The 22,857-nt window shown below is 46.8% G+C and overlaps 1 protein-coding gene across 5 annotated transcripts in view; it reads right to left on the bottom strand.

Annotated features, from left to right (window-relative positions):
* Positions 1-22,857, bottom strand: part of KLF12 (KLF transcription factor 12) — a 442,914-nt gene that overhangs the window by 205,945 nt on the left and 214,112 nt on the right. For all 5 annotated transcript variants that reach the window (XM_064174087.1, XM_064174050.1, XM_064174078.1 and 2 more), the window contains exon 4: positions 8,735-9,272. In XM_064174087.1, the coding sequence (XP_064030157.1) occupies positions 8,735-9,272 (538 nt within the window). The remainder of the gene's footprint in view (positions 1-8,734; positions 9,273-22,857) is intronic.

The following is a 22,857-nucleotide window of genomic DNA, read 5'->3' as shown; positions in this document are numbered from 1 at the left end:
TTGCAAACACAACCACCTCAACACTCCCACACAGAGAGCGGAGGGAGATGAGCGCCTTGGGCAGAGCTAAGCTCACACACCTCCACCAACTACATGGGGAATTCAGCAGTGTGAGCCCCTCCCTCTCCTCCTGTTGGGGGCTGGGGCACCAGCCCTGGAAAAAGAATGTGGCTTGGTGCCTCCCTGAACCACTGTGGCTCTACTCCTTGCTGGGAAGAGAACAGCCTTTGCCATGCCACTCCTCTGTCATGCTCCAGGAAAGTGCGTGCCTGACGATGGGACAATGGCAACACCTTCCCAGGCAGCCCATTCCAATGGTCAACCACTCTTTCTGTGAAGAACTTCTTCCTAACATCCAGCCTAACCCTGCCCTGGCACAGCTTGAGACTGTGTCCTCTTGTTCTGTCACTGATCATCTAGGAGTAGAGACTGACCCCCACCTGGCTACAGCCTCGCTTCAGGTAGCTGCAGAGAGCATTAAGGTCTCCCCTGAGCCTCATTTCCACACTGAACAACCACAGCTCCCTCAGCTTCTCCTTGTAAGGCTTGTGCTCCAGCCCCCTCACCAGCCTTGTCACCCATCTCTGGAGCTCCAGCCACCTCACCAGCCTTGTCACCCATCTCTGGAGCTCCAGCCCCCTCACCAGCCTTGTCACCCATTTCTGGAGCTCCAGCCCCCTCACCAGCCTCTTTGCCCTTCTCTGGACACGTTCAAGCACCTCAACATCCTTCTTAAATGAGGGCTCCAGAATGTCACAGACACCACTGCATGTCTTAAACAGTGGAAGCAACACTTCCAGGTACAGAAGCTATTTGAAATTATGCACTCAGTGAGTGTTATGCTCAGGTTTAGTTAATATGTTTTAAGAAACCAAATCCTAGCTTTATGGACCTTACAAATGCACAAAAATGACAGCATTCACACTAAGGTGGTCCATATTATACAAAGCAAGTAGAGTGTAGTTTTCTTCCTGTTTGAAGTTCATTACAAGTGCTTTCTGCATGCATCTCTCAGGTTTTCAATCAAAGCAGCCTGGTGTCTGTAGGGGCAGCAGAATTAGGTCGATCTATTTCATAAAACTTTATGTACAAAGCAGCAGTATCCATGAACATAATGGTCAGGATATAGAGTCTAGAGGGCTAATTTTTATTACAATTTATGGCAAGATTACCCATACTCCACAGTTTTCAGATTTTATTGAGGTTTTATGGGACTCTCTGGCTAAAGCAGTTAACTGCACCCAGCACAGCTATGGTTCACATAGAATGGGAACTGGCACTGAACACAGAGCCTAACTAATCTACCAGAGAATATTAATTGCTATGAGCCAATCAAACACAGTATTTAAAATAATTTCACCACTGAAATCATTTGCCATAAATCTGTGGCCAGCAGGTGGAGGGAGGTGATTCTCCCTGTCTACTCTGCTCTAGTCAGACCTCACCTGGAGTACTGCATCCAGTTCTGGAGCCCCCATTACAAGAGAGATGTGGAGATGCTGGAGCGTGTTTAGAGAAGGGCCACAAGGATGCTCAGAGGGCTGGAGCAGCTCTGCTATGAGGGCAGGCTGAAAGAGTTGGGGATGTTCAGTCTGCAGAAGAGGAGGCTCCCAGGTGACCTTCTTGTGGCCTTCCAGGATCTGAAGGGGGCCTACAAAAAAGCTGGGGAGGGACTTTTTAGGTTCTCAGGGAGTGACAGGACTAGGGGGAGTGGAGCAAAGCTGGAGGTGAGGAGATTCAGAGTGGCTGTGAGGAGGAAGTTGTTGAGCATGAGAGTGGTGAGAAGCAGGAATGGGTTGCCCAGGGAGGTGGTTGCAGCCCATTGCTGGAGGTGTTTAAGGCCAGGCTGGATGAGGCTGTGACCAGGCTGATCTAGGGTAGGGTGTCCCTGCCCATGGCAGGGGTGTTGGAACTGGCTGATCCTTGTGGTCCCTTCCAACCCTGACTGATTCTATGTAAAAGAAGAGCTGTGTGGAGAAACACAGAGGTGAGAGTGACTGCATGCATCTAATATATGCACATACTTAAGTGTCTCTGTCATTGGCTTGGATACATAAATACATAACATCATTTTTTTAAGCAAAAGAGTTTTCTCTTTCTAAGCCATTTGAATACCACAAGACCTCGTTCTGCACCAAAAGGCAAACTACTGAGACTACTGAAAGTTTCATCTTGCTGAGTATCCAATACACAAACGTTCTACTACTGAATGTAAACAGTGAAAATAGTAATGACAGAATACATTTAATACGAAATGAAATACTGCAAAGCCACTATAAAATGGTAGCAAATAGCAGCTTACATACTGCAACAGTCTAGAGATAATTTAGATACCAGTTTCCATCAGGTTGGTCCAGGCACAACAAAACACAAGGCAGGGATAAAATAAATGAGAAGTTTTATGCATGTGTTTTATGCTGGATTTCTGGGATAAAAGCAGCCAGATCAAAGCTCAGCACTGGTAGAAGTACAGAACTGAGGGACCAGAGACATTCTTGGCATGGAAGACTCCAGCAATTTACAACTTCCAAAAGGTGCAGGGACTCAGGATATGTTGAAATGTTTTCCTCATCCTTCTTACAACGGGCTCCACAAATAAAAATGGAGTACACATCTACCTCATGATTGTAGAGAGCTGGTGAGGGGCCTGGAGCACAGCCCTGTGAGGAGAGGCTGAGGGAGCTGGGGGTGTGCAGCCTGCAGAAGAGGAGGCTCAGGGCAGACCTCATTGCTGCCTACAACTACCTGAAGGGAGGTTGTAGCCAGGTGGGGTTGGTGTCTTCTGCCAGGCAACCAGCAACAGAAGAAGGGGACACAGTCTCAAGTTGTGGCAGAGGAGGTCTAGGCTGGATGTTAGGAGGAAGCTGTTCGCAGAGAGAGTGATTGGCATTGGAATGGGCAGCCCAGGGAGGTGGTGGAGTAGCCATCCCTGGAGGTGTTCAGGAAAAGCCCCAGCAGGGCCCATGGACTTGTGAATGTTCAATTTGCATAACTGATCCCTAACCCAGTCTGCACTGGCCAGTGGGGGACATTTCCTCCTCCAGGCTTCCTCTCCTTCATCCAGGGTCTGGAGTGCATAGGGGAGTTCAGCCTTAGGTGTAAAGACTGAAGCAAAGAAGGCATTCAGCAACTCTGCCTTCTCTGCATCCTCAGTTCTCAAGCTACCTCCTTGCTCAGCAGTGCCCCCACACTTTCCCTGGGCTTCCTTTTCCTACTGATAGATTTGAAGAATCCCTTCTTGTTCTGCTTTACTTCCTTTGCCAGCTTCAGTTCCAAGAGGGCTTTGGCCTTCCTTGTTGCTTTCCTACAAGCCCTGACTACTTCTCTCAAGTTCTCCCAAGTGACCAATCCCTTCTTCCATGAATTGTAAGATTCCTTCTTCCCTGAGACTTCCTTCAGGAGCTCCTTATTCAGCCATGCAGGTCTCCTAGCACATCTACCTGATTTTTTACTCAGGGACACACACCTGGCTTGGGCTTGGAGGAAGTGGTCTTTAAAAATTAGCCAACTTTCTTGGGCTCCTTTACCCTCCAGAGCCTTAGCCCATGGCATTTCTGCAAGCATGTCCCTGAAGAGCACAAATTAGCTCTGTACAAGTCCAGGGTTGCAATTCTACTTGTTGGCCTGATTCTACCCTTTAGAATACTAAACTCCACCATGCCATGATCACTGTCCTCAAGGCTGTTCCTGACCTTAATGTTCTCAATCAGTCCCTCTTTATTAGTTAGTACAAGGTCCAGCAGTGCACCTCTCCTTCTTGGTTCCTCCACTACCTGCATCAAGAAGTTATCGTTGATACACTGCAAAAGCCTTTTGGGCTGTCTGTGCCTGGCTGTGTGATCTTCCCAGCAAGTACCAAGGAGTTAGCTCTAGAGGCTACCTTCAGCTGTCTGTAGAAGGCCTCATCAACATCTACCTCTTGGTCTGGTGGTCTATAGTAGACCCCTATAACAATTTCATCTCCTTTTCCACATCCCCTAATTCTTACCCACAAGCTTTCAACTTGTTCTGCCCCCTGCCTTGAACAGAAGTCAGCACATTTCAGTTGCTCTCACACACAGAGGGCAACTTCCCCACCTCATCTGACTGGTCTATCCTTCCTGAACAGTACATAGCCATCCATGACAACATTCCAGCTGTGGGAGCTGTCCCACCATGCTTCAGTGATTGCAATCTGAGTCTTCTGTGTGATGCAGAACACCGGGAAGAATGATGCCATGGAGATCCAGGGATGCACAGTGGCAGAGGAGGAGATGACAGTATGGGTTAGAAATATTAACAGATAAAGGGGTAGAGATGATGCAGAGCTGTTGAAACTGGCACTCCTAGAACAGCCAGGAAGATGGGAAGGACTAGGGAAAAAAAGAAAACATTAGAATGAAAAAGGGGGAAAAGAAGAGGAAGAAGCTCTGCAGGGAAGAGACAATTCAAAGAGAACATGAAGAAAGAATTATTTGCCTGAACTGCCTAGAAAAGAAGCCATCAGGAGAAAAGTTTTATCCCAGAGGGAGGAAGGTGGACTGGCAAGCAACTGGAAAGTCACCTGAGTAAAATGTCTGGAAGCAGGATTAGAAGGATGGTCATGGCCTGAGAAGGTTTTGCAATAAAATTAAAATGGAAATTATTCTACTCAAACCTGGAAGGAAAAGTAAATTCAGAATGAGGAAAGTAAAACTCTGAATAACAAAGAAAACAGCTTTCTTTATATCCCATTTCTTACATTTTTCTCCCTAAGTACCTGTATACAGAAAAACAGGAGAGGTTTGAACTTACCTCTGATAGTATTTTCATTAATTTTAGCACTGAAAGTACCTCTGTTGAGGAAAATACCTAAGTCTCATTTGAGTGAAAGGCCTTAAATACAGGCTAATGTAAAATATAACTCTAAGAGCTTCCCAACTACACCCTGGTGAGGCCACATCCGGAATGCTGTGTCCAGTCTGGGCCCCTCAGTTGTAGAAGGATAGGGGATTGCTTGAAAGAGTGCCACAAAAGTGATTGAAGGAGTGGAACATCTCCCTTATGAAGAGAAGCTGAGGGAGCTGGGTCACTTGGAGGAGACAAGAGGTGACTTCATTAACGTTGATTAGTATGTGAAGGGTGAGTGTTGGGAGGATGGAGCCAGGCTCTTCTCACCCATGTCCAACGACAGGACAAGGGGCAACAGCTGCAAGCCTGACCATAGGAGGTTCCATGTGAACATAAGGAAAAACTTTGTCACTGCGAGGGTCAGAGAGCACTGGAACAGGCTGCCCAAAGAGGTTGTGGAGTCTCCTTCACTGGAGACATTCAAAACCCACCCAGATGTGCTTCTTTGTCATTTACTCTAGGTGAACCTGCTCTGGCAGACAGGCTGCACTAGATGATCTTTAGAGGTCCCTTCCAACTCCTAACGTTATGCGAGTCTATGATCAAAATTAACTCTAATTTAGCACCAAAGAAGCAAAAAGACAGAGATTATCTGATGAATGCCACCCATGTCATCTGTGGATCAACCTTCTTTCAGCATGTGCATTTTCTTTGTTTCTAAAAATGATCAACATTCCTGTAGAAGTGGAAAGATGTGACCAGAGGGAGCTGGGGTTGCTTAGACTGGAGACGAAGAGGCTCAGGGGTGATCTCACTGCTGTCTACAACTACCTGAAGGGAGGCTGTAGCCAGGTGGGGCTGGTCTCTTCTGCCAGGCAAGCAGCAACAAAAAAAGGGGACATAGTCTCAAGTTGTGCTGGGGGACATCTAGGCTGGATGTTAGGAGGAAGTTGTTGGCAGAGAGAGTGATTGGCATTGGAATGGGCTGCCCAGGGAGGTGGTGGAGTCACTGTCCCTGGAGGTGTTCAAAAAAAGACTGCATGAGGCACTTAGTGCCATGGTCTGGTTGTTTGGACATGGCTGGGTGATAAGCTGGACTGGATGATCTCAGAGGTCTAACCTGGTTGATTCTATGATCCTATGACCATGCTCTTCTTCAACTGATAGGGGATAAGCAACCAATTCGGTTTAACAGCTATGTTCCGCTAGCATATGGGTACATAGGGAAGACAGCCTGCACACATAATAAAATCATTTAACCAGTCAACTTGTGCTGACAAAAGATAACTACCTACAGTGGACTGGATTGGTGCTTGAAATTCTTCTTTTTTATTTATCCAAATTAACCTTAATATTTTTATCAGAAGAATTCACCAACCGTTGGATTGTTCACCCAGTAATGATTTGATGACTCTTGGGGAAGCAAGAGTGATTTGCCATTGGAATGGGCTGCCCAGGGAGGTGGTGGTGTCACCATCCCTGGAGGTATTCAAGAAAAGACTGGATGGGGCACTCAGTGCCATGGTCTAGTTGATTGGATAGGGCTAGGTGATAGGTTAGACTGGATGAGTTTGGAGGTCTCTTCCAACCTGGCTGATTCTGTGATTAATTTATGGTAGTAAAATGGTTGCAACTGATGAGGAAAAAAAAAACAAAACAAACACCAAATTAAAGAATGTTTAATCCCTTCTTTTTCTTCAGCTGTAACTTAGTAGATGCTTCAAGGCTGGTTACTGATCTCTGCCAATAACAGCACAAAGGTGATGCTGCCAGGGCAGCTCAGGGTGCCTGGAGCTCGTGGGCTGAAATCCCTGTGGCACATTAAATTCTGGAATTTTGTTGACGTAACAGGGGTAGTGAAGTTCCAGTTTTCCAAGATCAGGAGGTGTTTCCTATAGAGGAGACTCCTACCAGAGCCAAATAATACATTCAAAAAGAAAATAACTGAGAAAAAAATCTGTATGAGCTCAAGGTAAGGTGCAGCTCAAAACTCCAGAATCAAAATACAGACTAAAAGTTTCCTTTTTAATGCTTTTCCCCAGACAAAATGGTGAAAAGTTCTTCTTTCATTCATCATTGCTCGACATAACAGCACAAAGTCCTAAAGTTACACCACTGTATGAAGTGCAAGGAGGCTGCTTAAACCATCATTTTGAAGCTTAAAACAAACCCTAGATCAGTTGTGAGCTTTGTTTCCTATGTCCAAGTCTGTTGAGATTGCAGAGTCTGCACTCAGGTACCAAGAGAACAGCAGAATCAAAGATGTATGAAGAACAGGATGCTACCAAACATCAGAATGACTCAGCCCTGTAGTCCTGTACAATAATACATGACTACAAGTATATAAAAAGACAGACATGAGAGTTGAAGAAAAAAGGTCCTTTAGTTGTAGAGATCCATTCCTTATGCAATTAGGTACACAGGAGATGTTGTAAGATTTATTACTAAATGTCCTGTAGCCCTGTCAGCCCTAAAGCAAGGCTATCTGTCAGTACCCTCCTTTCCTGCCTTGAGCAATATCTCATTTCAGCAGAGAATTAGCTGCAGTTTATTCACTCACACGAGAAGAACCTCAAAATAATTCTCTCCCATTCCTCTCCTCATGTTCCCATCTCTGTCACTAATGCCTTGTAAAGCTCTGATCTCAAAGTATCTGGGCCCATCTGTTTTCCCTCTCTTCCTCCACTCACCACGTCACCATCACTAACAAGCTTTTTTTTCCTTCTCTAACTGTTACATTCTCATTTTTTCTTGCCCTCCAGCTCCACTTTCTGTGTTCTTTGGACACTTCTCCAAGAGGTTCTTCTAGCATGTGCTTTCTGCTTCCCTTCACACCTCCACATGCCTTTTCAGGTCCTGGGTCTGCAGAACTCATTCTCAACATATGCACTCTGTGTGGGTTCTTTTCTTTCTGCTGTTTACTCTGGAAGAAGAAACCTAATTCAAAGTATTATGTTCTCACTCTGAGCTTAATAAAGCCCACCTCTGCATTTGCTACCACTCCTTGGTCTAAAAGCCTTCCTTTGCATGCTCCTACAGCCCAGTCAGTGCTTTCTCTCTGCATGGAAACAATCCCTCTGACATTCTTTCCCTTGCCAAGTCTGTATCACCTGTTGAGGTTTCCATGTTCATCTGTGATGTTTTATATATTGCCACTATTCTAAAGTCCTACTTCAGCTTATGGGGAGAATTTACTCCTCTCAGGATAAAATGTGCTGTCAGTTGTTTGAGCTTTTAGCATCACTGCTGACTTCAATTGTTACGAAAATACTTGTCTTAAAGAAAAACATCTGGGATAAGAATTCCAAGAGAGATGCTGAGATACTGGAAGGTGTCCAGAGAAGGGCAATGAAGCTGGTGAGGAGCCTGGAGCACAGCCCTATGAGGAGAGGCTGAGGGAGCTGGGGGTGTACAGCCTGAAGAAGAGGAGGTTCAGGGCAGACCTCATTGCTGTCTACAACTACCTGAAGGGAGGCTGTAGCCAGGAGGGGCTGGTCTCTTCTGCCAGGCAACCAGCAACAGAACAAGGGGACACAGTCTCAAGTTGTGCTGGGGGACATCTAGGCTGGATGTTAGGAGGAAGTTGTTGGCAGAGTGATTGGCATTGGAATGGGCTGCCCAGGGAGGTGGTGGAGTCACCGTCCCTGGAGGTGTTCAGGAAAAGACTGGATGGGGCACTTAGTGCCATGGTCTGGTTGATTAGACAGGGTTGGGTGATAGGTTGGACCGGATGATCTTGGAGGTCTCTTCCAACCTGGTTGATTCTATGATTCTATGATTCAAAGGTTCTTCTCAACAGTAAGTTGTCTTTTTAGAAAACAAAAGTGCAGTTGTGGAAACTAACAGCTTTATAACACGGCTACATTTTCCTCATGCATGAGCGGTTTTAGAGAGGCCACAAATGCAAAAGAAGGTTTCATCTTACCTTTGACGTGGCTTCTCCCATCCTCCAACAGTGGTACGACTATAGTGTTGTTCATATTCCCAGGTGATCTCACAGCTGTATAGACAACAGGTACCGACTGTACCACCACAGGGATACGGTGCACATGACTCATTTTGTTGGACTGCAAGTTCATGGGGCTTGAGGGTGGTACTGGATGGATAATGTGCAAAAACTGCTGGCCTCCAACACCAGATGCTGAGGCCACAAGAGGACCTGGAGTTAATACTGATGGTACAGATGCTGCTGAGGATACCGATGTTATTACTGTGGGTGATGAAGCTGGCCGACTAGAAGAAGTAGAAGTAGAAGAAGGAGAGGAGGCTGATGCTGTCATGGAAACTGGTGAAGATGAAGCTGCTGTAGGTGATGACCTGGCTTTGTTTATTGACAAGTCCACTGGTTCAGTCTGTGTTTGGAAATGGTCTGTAGATAATGAATCCTCCACGGGGTCTGCCTTCATGTTGTTTAGTAACAAGGGTACAGCTTCCATATCTGGGTAGTTGTGGGCGTTTGGAGACTGTTGAGGAAGGACAAAGGGACATGGTTACATATTTGGCTAAAGATGACTTTCAGACACAATTGCCAATGCACAGAGTCATAAAAGTCACAGGACTTGGCATTTCTTGGGTCAGCACACAATTTCAAAGGACAAATCATGCTAGAAAGAAAAGACTTGTTGAGGCTGAAAGGAATATATAACATAACATTCTACTCCTGTTTCTTAGAAATTAGCAGGATTAGCTGTATATAACCACAGAGTAACAGAATCATTTTGGTTGGAGGAGTTCTTCATGATCATGCAGTCCAACCACTAACCCCACACCACCAGGTCACCACTAAGCCACGTCCCCCAGCACCAAACCTACATGGTTTTGAAACCCATGCAGGAGAGGGACCTCCACCACTACCCCAGGTTTAACCACTCTTTCAGTGAGGAAATTCTTCCTAATGTCCAACCTAAACCTCCCCTGGGACAAACTAAGGCCATTTCCTCTTGTCCTATTGCTTGTTCTTTGGGGAAGAGGCCAACCCTCTCCCCACCTAGTTCCAACCTCCTTTCATGGAGTTGAAGAGAGCTAGGTGTCTTCAGCTCTGCCTTCTCAACTCACAGTATCACAGTATCACCACGGTTGGAAGAGACCTCATAGATCATCAAGTCCAACCCTTTACCACAGAGCTCAAGGCTAGACCATGGCACCAAGTGCCACGTCCAATCTTGCCTTGAACAGCCCCAGGGACAGTGACTCCACCACCTCCCCAGGCAGCCCATTCCAGTGTCCAATGACTCTCTCAGTGAAGAACTTTCTTCTCACCTCGAGCCTAAATCTCCCCTGGCACAGCCTGAGGCTATGTCCTCTCGTTCTGGTGCTGGGCACCTGAGAGAAGAGAGCAACCTCCTCCTGGCCACAACCACCCCTCAGGTAGTTGTAGACAGCAATAAGGTCACCCCTGAGCCTCCTCTTCTCCAGGCTAAACAATCCCAGCTCCCTCTGCCTCTCCTCGTAGGGCTTGTGCTCAAGGCCTCTCACCAGCCTCGTCACCCTTCTCTGGACACGCTCAAGCATCTCAATGTCCCTCCTAAACTGGGGGGCCCAGAACTGAACACAGTACTCAAGGTGTGGTCTAACCAGTGCAGAGTACAGGGGCAGAATGACCTCCCTGCTCCTGCTGACCACACCATTCCTGATGCAGGCCAGGATGCCACTGGCTCTCTTGGCCACCTGGGCACACTGCTGGCTCATGTTCAGGCAGGTATCGATCAGCAGCCCCAGATCCCTCTCTGTCTGGCTGCTCTCCAGCCACTCCGACCCCAGCCTGTATCTCTGCATGGGGTTGTTGTGGCCAAAGTGCAGCACCCTGCACTTGGAGCTATTGAACCCCATCCCATTGGGCTCTGCCTATCTGTCCAGGCGGTCAAGGTCCTGCTGCAGAGCCCTTCTGCCCTCCAACCCTCAGACGCTTCTCACAAACTAGTGCTCTAGACTCTTCATCAGCTTTCCTGCCCTTCTCTGGACATGCTCCAACACCTTCATGTTTGTCTTGGAGTGAGAGGCTCCAAACTGAACCTAGGATTCAAGGTGTGGCCTCACCAGTGTCCAATACAGGAGGACAGTCCCTGCACTGGTCTGCATTATGCAAAGCCTCCAGTGACAAAATTGTTAGTGTCTCCACAGGCAACCACTATTTATATTGTGAGAACATTTCCTCCCAACATCCAGCTTTAAGCGTTAAGGGCCATGAAGAAAAGCTGGTTACCACCTTAGCACTGTGCTGTTTGCAGAAGCCTTTGCAGTTTTGCCCACATCACTTTCCAGAAGATGCTGCCCTAAGCTACATGCAGTCCTTCAGTCCAGCGTTTGGCTTTCTGCACCCTGCACTGTTACTGGTAACTAACTGATAGGTCAGCACAGAGCCCCCAGGTTTGTACAGTTGCCCTGTAACTCGCAATGAGGGCTACAGTTCTGTTCTTTTGAACAAGCACATTAGACAGCCTCCTCTCATTTATTCATTATAATTAGTTCCCCATACTAATCAAGAATAATTTCCCTGAGTTTGCAAAACAGTTTTAACGTTTTAGACCAACTCTTTCAAAGCTGGTTGGTCTAAATTTATTCCATGCTTGTGCCATCTGCTATTTTTATGGTTTTATTCCTTACTTCCACCATCAAAGAGATTAATAGAATTGTTGAATAATGCTAGGGCCAAAGATAGATCTCTGGAGAAGCTCATTTGATATAACTTTTCTTTTTGACAGTACATCATTAATAACTACTCTTTAAAAATGTTTTTTCAAGTAATTTTCAATAGGCAGAGCAAGGAAGGAAATGCCCATCGATGACCTGGTAGTAAGACAAAGCACAGCTCTCAGCTGAGGACCTCCATGGCACAGCTGTGCAGCAGAGCTTCTCTATAGGCACAACCACACTGTTATATAGAATCATAGAATCAGTCAGAGTTGGAAGGGACCACAAGGATCATCCAGTTCCAACCCCCTACCATGGGCAGGGACAACCTACCCTAGAGCAGCCTGGCCACAGCCTCATCCAGCCTGGCCTTAAACACCTCCAGCAATGGGGCCTCAACCACCTCCCTGAGCAACCCATTCCAGGCTCTCACCACTCTCATGCTGAAAAACTTCCCCCTCACCTCCACTCTGAATCTCCCCACCTCAGCTTTGCTCCATTCCCCCCAGTCCTGTCACTCCCTGAGAGCCTGAAAAGTCCCTCCCCAGCTTTTTTGTAGACTCCCTTCAGATACTGAAAGGCCACAAGAAGGTCACCTGGAAGCCTCCTCTTCTCCAGACCAAACAATTGCAACTCTTTCAGTCTGTCCTCACAGCAGAGCTGCTCCAGCCCTCTGAGCATCCTTGTGGCCCTTCTCTGGACATGCTCCAGCACGTCCACATCCTTCTTGTAACAGGGGCTCCAGAACTGGATACAGTACTCCAGGTGAGGTCTCATCAGAGTGGAGTAAATGGGGAGAATCACCTCCCTCCACCTGCTGGCCACATTTCTGATGCAGCCCAGGTTCTGGTTGGCTTTCTGGGCTGCAAGTGCACATTGCTGGCTCATGTTGAGCTTCTTGTCCAGCAGCACCCCCAAGTCCCTCTCCTGAGGGCTGCTCTCCAGCCACTCACTGCCCAGCCTGCACTTGTGCTTGAAATTGCCTTGACCCAAATGTAGGACCTTGCCCTTGCTGTTGTTGAACCTCATGAGGTTGTACCCAGTCACCTCTTCACTCTTCTCCTGTCTCAGTAGTGCCTCCAGGAGGATCCACTCCATGATTTTACTGGGCACAGAGGTGAGACTGATTGGCCTGGAGTTTCCTGGCTCCTCCTCCCTACCTTTTTTGACAATGGGAGTTATGTTTCCCCTTTTCCAGTGGGCACTGCACCAGACTGCCATGTTCCGTACATGTTGCAGCACAGAAAACCAACCTCAATAAAACACAAGCTATTTCAAATCTCATTTAACCTAAAGCAATTATTCTATATACAGACCTAACAAGCAACCTTTTTATGGTACCTAAGCAGCTCTATATGGATTCTCTCAATCTCTAGACTATACTATTTACTAATTATCTAAAAACTAACTCAGAAATATTTAAGCCATAAATACTTTAGTTTGTCTACTCCTAGGAAGTTAACAATCAAGCAAGTTAGGAATTCATTTTGGGATTTCTGTAATCAGCTATGTTAAATTTTTTTCATGCAGAATCTTCCTGGCTTTGAGTTAGAGCCAAGTCTCACCACAGAATGGAGTTCTACTGTAAAAAGAAACCAGGCACATTAATATTAACATTTGTAATAACAACAGCCTAAGTGGATGTTGTCCTGGGCAAGGTGAAAGATCAGATGTTCTAGTAGATCACAGAATCACTTAGATTGGAAAAGCCCTTCAAGATCATCAAGTCCAATCATTAGTTTCACACTGACAAGTCCTTGACCAAACCAAATCCCTCAGCACAGCATCTAATCAATAGGAATCGCTGTGCTTGGAAAGGAACACCAGGATCAGCCACTCCAACCTTCATCCCAGCAGCCTTCATCACTAGACCACAGCCTCAAGCACCACATCCACTCTACTTTTAAACACCTCCCGGCATGGCGACTCCACCACCTCCCTGGGCAGCCTGTTCCAGTGCCTGACCACCCGCTCAGGAAAGAACTTCCTCCCAACAGCCAACCTAAACCTCCCCTGAGGCAACTTGAGGCCATTTCCTCTTGTCCTATCATTAGTAACTGGGGAGAAGAGACCAGCTCCAGCCTCACTACAACCTTCTTTTAGGTAGTTGTAGAGGGCAATAAGGTTCCCTCTCAGCCTCCTCTGCTCCAGACTAAACAAACCCAGCTCCCTCAGCCACTCCTCATAGGTCATGTTTGCCAGACCTCTCCCCAGCCTTGTTGCCCTTCTCTGCACCTGCTCCAGCTCCTCAATGTCCCTCCTGTACTGTGGTGACCAAAACTGGACACAGTACTTGAGATGTGGTCTCACGAGTGCTGAGTACAGGGGCATGAGCACCTCCCTGCTCCTGCTGGTCACACCATTTCTGATCCAGGCCAGGATGCTGTTGGCCTTCTTGGCCACCTGGGCACATTGATGTCTCATGTTCAGCCAACTGTCTGACAACACCCCCATGTCCCTTTCTACCAGGCAACTCTCCAGACACTCCTCCCCCAGCTGTAGGCCTGCTGGGGGTCGTTGTGGCCAAAGTGCATGACCCAGCACTTGGCCTTCTTAAATCTCATGCAACTGGCCTCAGTCCATGGCTCCAGCCTGTCCAAATCCTCTGCAGTCCCTTCCTACCTTCCAGCAGATTGACACTTCTACTTCATTTGGTGTCACCTGCAAACTTGCTGAGGGTGCATTCGATCCCCTCATCCAGGTCATTGATGAAGACATTAAACAAAACTGGCCCCAAAACTGAGTCCTGAGGGACTCCACTTGTGGCCAGTCACCAACTGGATTTAACCTGATTTAGATGAACTGATTTGGTCTGGTTCTTGGATCTGACATTTTCCGCTATTTGAAAGCAAGGAACGGGAAGTCAATTCTTCTATTCATACTCAAATCAGCTTAAAACAAAGGTACTTCAATTCATCCTGGCCCACAACACTACTGTAATACAAATAACAAAACCAAAAAATCTGTTTATAAAGACAACAGGAAGCTGCCCAAAAAAGAACACAGAGTGAAGAACAACTTACTTGCCACAGCCCACAGCCAACTACAAGATACAAGACTATGAAAACCTCTTCCTCAAGAAGGCAAAACTGCTTGTAATTGCCCAGTGGTAACTTCTTGTGAAACCTTAACCTGACTATTCCCAGGGCTGACATTCTGCACCAGGCATACTGTACGTGCCATGATAAAGGCAAACCCAAATACATATATGGCAGAAGCAAGTCATTTGTTAAATCCTGACAAGACTTACATAAGGACAGACTGGTTCTGCTGAACTGAACAGACTGGAGGTAGAGTGAAGGCGAGGCAAAGAGCGACCTTTTGCCTTGCTGCAAGCTTTACCAGATCTTTATAAGGTCAAAGCAACATCTTGAAAGAAGGGGAATAAATGAGATTAATTCACACACAAGGGAGATGAGGGATCCACTTGAGCACATGTCTGGGCAAGAGTGACCTAGAGGTAGTACAAATCACCAGCTCCATTCACAAGGCAGATAAATGTGCCATGGAGGAAAATTACATGTTGATGTACTTCCAGGCTTCCCCTGAGCGCCAGAGGTAGATTTCAGGTTGACTCAATGCTGCCTGCCCCAGCAGCACAATTTGTTACTTTGTGAACTGAAGCATGGATTACCCTGCTGTTACTGTCTTCCATCGCTCTTCAGAGTGGCCTGAAGTGCTCTGAGGGCACCAGGAACTTGATGTACCCAGTATATGCATGTCAGATGGCTCCCAGAAGTCTTCTGGTATCTGGGATCCTTCTGAAACTGAACACGTGTTCCACGCAGACCTTGAAAGCAGTCCCTTACCAAACAGAATGCAGTATGCCTCAATGTCTCACCTGTATTTGCAGCAAGCAGCACCAGGTCTCTTACAGGCAGAGTAAGGAAAAACCTCAAACTCTTCCGTGGCTGATGCTACACAACATGCTTGTTCCATGGATAGAGTCAATTGTTTCTGAGAGAAATCACAGGTCATGACCTTACAGATTCTTCTAGATTGTGCTATGAACAGGCCTTTGTTTTACTACAGTAATTACAGCCAGTCTTCTGGAACTAAAACAAAAAAGGGTGGGGAAAGTACATAACTGCAGCTTATCACACAAATCATTGCCACTCGTAACGGCTCCTCTGAATGTCATTTTGTACTGTTCCATGCCTCACATCGCACTGACCTTTCTGTAGGTACCCTCTCCTTGTCCAGAGTTGCTGGAGGGGCAACACAGTCTCTGGGTGCTATGATAATGCAGTCAATATTATTATTTCAGTCTTCAGTGGTGAAATTAAACACCAAATATTTACAATTCTTCCATTAATTTCTCCAAACAGGAAGAAATCAGTATGCCCTTCAATTACCTCCTTTCTCTACCAAAACCCTAAGAGTTCTTTGGTAAATCCAGGCTGTGACTGATGGCACCTGACATCACAAAAGCTCTCATCTTAACTCTGTAGTTAAGACAAAAATCTGTAACAAGTGCTGTATTTTGATTCTAGTATAAGTTGTGGCAGGGGAGGTCTAGGCTGGATGTTAAGAGGAAATTGTTGGCAGAGAGAGTGATTGGCATGGGAATGGGCTGCCCAGGGAGGTGGTGGAGTTGCCGTCTCTGGTCCCCCCTCTGGATGGGGACCTTAGAGCCCTGGTCTGGTTGATTGGATAGGGCTGGGTGCTAGGTTGGACTGGATGATCTTGGAGGTCTCTTCCAACCTGCTTGATTCTATGATTCCATAACAAAGAGGTCTACCCCTACAACTCATGCCCCCTTACAGTGACCTGCAAGTAGTAGCTGTTTCTCCATCATCTCAGATTTCATCTAAGTTGCCAAAGATCTTTTTTAACGGTATCTGAGTGAAAACTCTGAACATTAAATTCTAAATAGTAATTGAGAAAGGGCTGCTCATTTTCCCAAATGATGAATGCTGCAGCTAGTTTTATCTAACAGAATCACATCTTTTCTAACTGCACAGACTGTAACACTACAGCTGGGATGTTCAGGAGTATACTTTCTGACACTCTTGCCAGCTCATGAAGTCAAGTTGGATGAAAAACAAATGTTTGCGTGCTTTGGTTTGGTTTTCTCCCATATCTCTATTGTCTTTCCACCCTCCCCTAGTGAACCGGGCTTGTGGTGGTGTGGGCTCAGCTAATTGCTAGTTTGGGTGTCTGAAATAGGTTTTCCCCATCTGGCCCCTAAACGCATCTGTGTCAGTTTTGTAAACTTCAGTTTTGGTTTTAGGGGTCTAACCTCTGTTGGTGAGGATTTGGCAGCTTCAAAAGCAAATGGTGAGTTAGAAAGGGTCAGGCTGAGGTCCTTGTAACCAAGTCAGATACCTTGGATGCCAGCCAAATCCATGGAAATACAACATGGAGGAGTATAGCTCCTTGCTGTTTCTCTCATCTCACAGCTCCTGCCCACTGGTACAAGGCAGAGTGTGGTGGTTTGGGTGTTACCTGACCCCCACACTTTGGAAAATCACCCAACCTAGACTCAGCAGCTCTGGAAATTGAACAAAGCTTTATATTTACAGCTTAGCACAATATCCAAGCAGGTATTTACAATAGATACAGCTATAGACAGAAATAGACAAGTTAAAAGTAATACAGAAACACAACAGCCCTCCCAGAAACCACAGTTCCCAAGAGGGGCTCTCAACCACCCTTCCACCTTCTTCCCACCCCTCTACCATACCCTAGACTTTGCCTTACACTCAAAGTAGTTTAGAGGGTCAGCCAGGGGGGTTAGGAAACAGATGGATTAGTCACACAGACGGCAGGTTAGGTTAGAGAGAGAAGTTCAGTCCCAGAGAGACAGAGAGTGACTCTGTTATCTATGTTTGTGTTCTTGTTCTTATACATCTCAGCAAGCCTATGAGTGCAGCATACATCACCATTGTTTCCTTTTCACAGCCTGTAATCTAATTCTTCTCACCAAAACATTCTAGCTAGGCTCAAACTAGCACACAGAGGGACAGCTTCTGCACTGCCTTTAGCTGGGACTCAAGAAGCAAATCTCAGCAGTGCTCTCTCTGCAGCACAACTGTCACATCCTTATGTTGTTCACCACTCAAATCCAGGCTGAAACAGACTGAAAGGCAGGCCAGGATGCCTCCCTGCCAGCAGATGTTTAGTTTTTTGAGAAAGCTGCAGCCCCTATTAGTGCACTTGGTTCATGCTTTTTGTGCCTGCCTTTTAAAGCTGCACACCAGCATTCTAGGCGGTGCTGTTTCATTAGGTTGACATCAGTAAATGCCACCAGGCACACAACACGTGATTTCCCTATTCACAAAGCTGCTTCTGGCTGTGCAAAAAAACACAAAAATAAATTCCTTACTGCCCTTTCCCCTGACCATAACAGTAAAACAACCAGGCAGCCAAGCAGCCAGCCACAAGAGCCTCAGCAAGACATGGTGAAGTTACAGCTGATGGATAGCCATCCTCTCCTGCACGGTTTTACTTCATCTTCTTCCCAGCCCCCTAAACTCTACTTTCTCTTAGCATACTCAGAAGGAAATTGTGCAACAGCTCCTTTCCACTCAGAAGTCTTCTCTGTGTGTCAGTATTGTCTCTCAAGCTACAAATGGCTCGTGGTTCCACACAGACGAGGTTAAAATCAATGGAAAAGCGAAGATCGTTTCTTTTTCAGCCGCTTGTCCTGATGCCTTGCAGTCCATCAGCTTCACAGGGCACTAAGCTTCGGCGAGTCTTTATGCGCTTGTGCCGTTTCATCGCTTCTTCACAACAGGGTTTACAAACCTCCAACAACCAGTTGTCAGCTTTTAAAGTGCTCTTCCTTTCTGGCAGCAATCTCCCAAGGTCAAACAATTTATAAGAAAGCATACCAAAAAAGCTGTCCTTGATGACGGAAGTCGAACAGAACTAAATTTAGCATTCATAAAATAAGCTGACTTTGAGGACAGGAAGTTACAAAATAAATTGCTAAGCGTTTAACTCCTCAGTCAAATCAGGCAAAACCCCTTCTTGGTTGTCGTCATGCTGCCCCACCTCATTCCGCTCTGCTAGGAGGACTTTGTTTTGTCAGAGTTAAAGGAGAGCGAGACCAAAAAACCCTTCTGAACAGCTGCCCTCTGTTTAAACCACATTGCTGCCACTGTCATAGAGAAACATCAGGACTCCAGTGGTGCAGGCACGCAGTCTTCTGGGTAAACAGTGCAGAACTACAACCACCTAGAGCAGCTTTCAGCTCTGACCATCATGCTTGGCAAGTGAAATCTAAACAACCAGGACTACTCTGCAAGTTACACATTTTCTAGCACTTCACATTAAAAGCAACACATGCCATGTTTGAAATGACAACTAGCAGAAGTCATTCTGCTTCTGCACAGTACACAGATGTGCTTACTACTCTAATGCCGTGAGATCTGCAGATGGATTTGGCTCAGGATACAGTATGTTTGCTTTGTTCTTTCAAATGAAAACAGAGTATTTGGTAATCTTTCCTGTACATGAGGGTAGAAAGGTCATCCCCTCAAAACTGAAGTTCTGTAGATGCTTGCTGTGAGTAGTATCCGCTTGTATTGGCTCTAGTCCTGTCACACCTCAACTAGGCATCTGCACAGTATGCAAGGTTGCCACACAGCTAGCTTGGATATGTAACAGCTTGGGCAAGAAGCATCTTGAGCACTTCAGAGAGCCCTTTAAGTTACGACTCCAGTACTGAGCACTTCACTCAGAGACTTTTTTGTTTATCTTGCTAATCCAGGGGTGAACTCTCTTTTAAAATTATGGACAGAAATGGTTTTGAAAATGCCTTCCCATAATGAGTGAGTCCATTCACAACACTCACATGCTTCCACCTGAAAATCTCTACTTCAACCAAAGGACAACGCTCTCAAAACAGACTGCGAGGGAGGGGTAATTAATTAATTAACGTCAGATGGTATTTTTCAAAACTAATATTGTTTATTAATTTTGCTATTCAGGACTCTCACCCCAGCCAATTACTGTAATAATAATAGAATCAGTCAGGGTTGGCAGGCACCACAAGGATCACCCAGTTCCAACCCCCTGGCCACAGGCAGGGACACCCTACCCTAGAGCAGCCTGGACACAGCCTCATCTAGCTCTCACCACTCTCATGCTGAACAAGTTCCTCCTCATGTCCACTCTGATCCTACTCCCCTCCAGCTTTGCTCCATTCCCCCATGTCCTGTCACTCCCTCAGAACCTGAAAAGTCCTTCCCCAGCTTTTTTGTAGGCCCCCTTCACATCCTGGAAGGCCACAAGAAGGTCACCTGGGAGCCTCCTCTTCTCCAGACTGAGCAGCCCCAACTACTTCAGTCTGTCCTAATAGCAGAGCTGCTCCAGCCCTCTAATCAACCCAGTGGCCCTTCTCTGGACACACTCCATCATCTCCACATCCTTCTTGTAATGGGGGCTCCAGACCTGGATGCAGTACTCCAAGTGGGGTCTGACCAGACTGCAGTAGAGGGGGAGAATCACCTCCCTGGGCCTGCTGGCCACACTTCTCCTGATGCAGCCCAGGATTTGGTTGGCTCTCCGGGCTGCAAGTGCACACTGCTGGCTCATGCTGAGATTCTTGCCCAGCACGCCAAAGTCCCTCTCCTCAGGTTTGCCCTACCACCAGTCACTGCTCAGCCTGCATTTGTGCTTGAGACTGCAATAATAACAGGTTCTTTGCAATGGTCATGAAAAGCATTTAATAAATTAATAACTAGATCTAGAACAAACAACTAGCAATAATACAACATTAAACACAACTGAAGTGGAAGAGAAGGCTCTTGGCAGTCAATATACTTCTTGTCCACCAGATGGACTCAGGAAGCTCCTTTCTGCTCATGGCAGAAGGCTGGGATTCTATTAGAGTTTACAGAATTTTGCTACAAGCTTTGCTAAAGAGGCTTTGCATATTTACTCACAAAATTAGCTCCCATTTCATGGGGCTAACTACAGTTTCAGACACTACCTAAACACTTGCAGTGAGTTCTGTTGCTGTCTTGTCAGCCACTGTGGCTTCTGATTCTTCCCAGACTTCACAGGGTGCTGGTGTGCTGGTGAAAAGAGGCAAATTATCTCTGATCTGGTCCTGATTCCTTCTGGACAATCTGTGTGTCCCTTCCAGGGCTTCCCAGCCTTGGCAGGAGGACTTCCAGGTGTAGGCAGGATGTTTTGCAGGTGCAATGTCATGCTGGCTAAGCAAGCCTATTGTGTGAAGGCAATTATACCTATTCCCTGGCAAACTTGAGCAAGGCAGTTTTCAGGCATACAAGCTCAAAGTATTAGGTCTAGTTATTATGCAGCAGAGCTAGCTTATAGCTCAGCATGGCACAGCAAAATGCAGTAAGGCAGTGAGGCAGAACACTGCCAGAAGCAGAGAGAGAACAATAAGGCAGGAACAATGGCGGCAGCAGCAAGCAAGCACATTGTCTCTACCTGCTCATCTCTTATCAACACAGCCCAAGACCTAATGGGCTTTTGGGCATAGATAAGCCAATGAGAGTGGGAGCTAGCCAAGCTTCACCATATTAGGTAAAGCCATAGGCTTGCTTTACTCAAACCTGGGAAATCATAGGGCTTGCACAAGACAGGCACAGGCAGGAATCAAACAAGTCTGGGCAAGCCAGAATCCTTAGACCCAGTGGCTCCACGTTCTTCGTCCTTTCCCCTGTGGTTGCTTCTCCCCACAACAGAAGGAGGGAGAGCAGAAAGCAGGTCTGGGCAAACCAAGACATGTTCATGAGTATTTTGGCCTATTTAGGCCTTCCATGACAAGGACTAAGCAAAACAACCTGCAAAAAAGATGAACTACACAACTTCTACTTGGAATCCTCTGTTATCTCTCTGAGAAGATCCGTCAAAAACTCAACCAGACTCACTTTGAAACACAACTATCATTAGACCAAGTGCAGTGTCCTGCATCTGGGTTGGAGCAATCCCAAGCACAAACCCAGGCTGGGCAATTACTGGCTGGAGAGCAGACATCAGGAGAGGGTCTTGGGGGTGCTGGTCAACGAGAAGCTCAACATGAGCCAGCAGTGTGCACCTGCAGCCCAGACAGCCAACCAGAGCCTGGGCTGCAGCAGAAGTGTGGCCAGCAGACCCAGGGAGCTGATTCTCTCCCTCTACTGCGCTCTGGTCAGACCTCACCTGGAGTATTGTATCCAGTTCTGGAGCCTCCATTACAAGAGGGATGTGGAGATGCTGGAACATGTCCAGAGAAAGGCCACGAGGATGATCAGAGGGCTGGAGCAGCTCTGCTATGAGGCCAGACTGAAAGAGTTGGGGCTGTTCAGTCTTGAGGAGAGTAGGCTCCCAGGTGGCCTTCCGGGATGTGAAAGGGACCTACAAGAAAGCTGGGGAAGGACTTTTTAGGCTCTCAAGGAGTGAAAGGACTGGGGGAATGGAGTAAAGCTGGAGGTGAGTAGGATCAGAGTGGAGGTGATGAGGAAGTTGTTGAGCATGAGAGTGGTGAGAGTCTGGAATGGGTTGCCTAGGGAGGGGGTTGATGCCCTGTCTGGGGTGGGGTTTAAGGCTAGGCTGGATGAGGTTGTGTCCAGGCTGATCTAGGGTAAGGTGTCCCTGCCCATGGTAGGGGGGCTGGAACTAGGCCATCCTTGTGGTCCCTTCCAACCCTGACTGATTCCATGATTCTATAAACCTGTACATCATGAGTGTACCACTACAGCCATGCTAGGCAGCTGCATACAATCATAAAGGCACACATGTAGACAACTGAAAACAAAGTGTATTTGGTTTGGCTAAGATGGCATTACCTCTCCACAGAGCATCTTTTATAGTGCTGTGCTTTGCAGTGGTAGCTGGAATGGGTGTTGATAGCACACTAGTGTTTGGGCTACTGCTGAGCATCAAGACTGTGCTTTTCAAATGGCCCTATCCCCTCTCCCCAACAGTAGGCTGAGGGATGGGCAAAATCTTGTGAGGGGACACAGATAGGCCAGGTGACTGAAGCTGACCAAAGGGGTACTGCACACCACATGGCCAGCTGAAACATAAAAGCTAAGGGAAAGAAGGAAGAGGAAGGACATTCATTGATGGTATCTGTCCTCCGGAGCAACCATTATGTATTTTGGAGCCCTGTTTCCCAGAGTGACTGAATATCATTTGCTGATGGGAAGCAGTGAGTAACATCTTTGTTTGCTCTAGTTTTTGCACATGACCTTTGCTTTTTCCTTACTAAACTGCTTCTATCTTGACCCACAGGCCTCCTGTTATATGTTCACTCTCCTTTGCCCATCCAAGAAGGGGAGAGATAGGCTTTGGTGGGCATCTAGCCCCCAGCCAGGGTCAAACCACCACATCAAGACTGAACAAAATACTTATAAGTTTGTGTCCAAGCACAAGAGCATCAAGTGAACAGGCATTTGAGTCCTTTTGCCTGAGGCTGCTGCTGCAGGCTTTCCCAGGCTGACAGAACTGCTCAGC

This window comes from Pogoniulus pusillus, chromosome 3 (assembly GCF_015220805.1).
Source record: "Pogoniulus pusillus isolate bPogPus1 chromosome 3, bPogPus1.pri, whole genome shotgun sequence".
In the NCBI taxonomy this organism is placed as follows: Eukaryota; Metazoa; Chordata; class Aves; order Piciformes; family Lybiidae; genus Pogoniulus; species Pogoniulus pusillus.
This window is presented reverse-complemented; position numbering and strand designations above follow the sequence as displayed.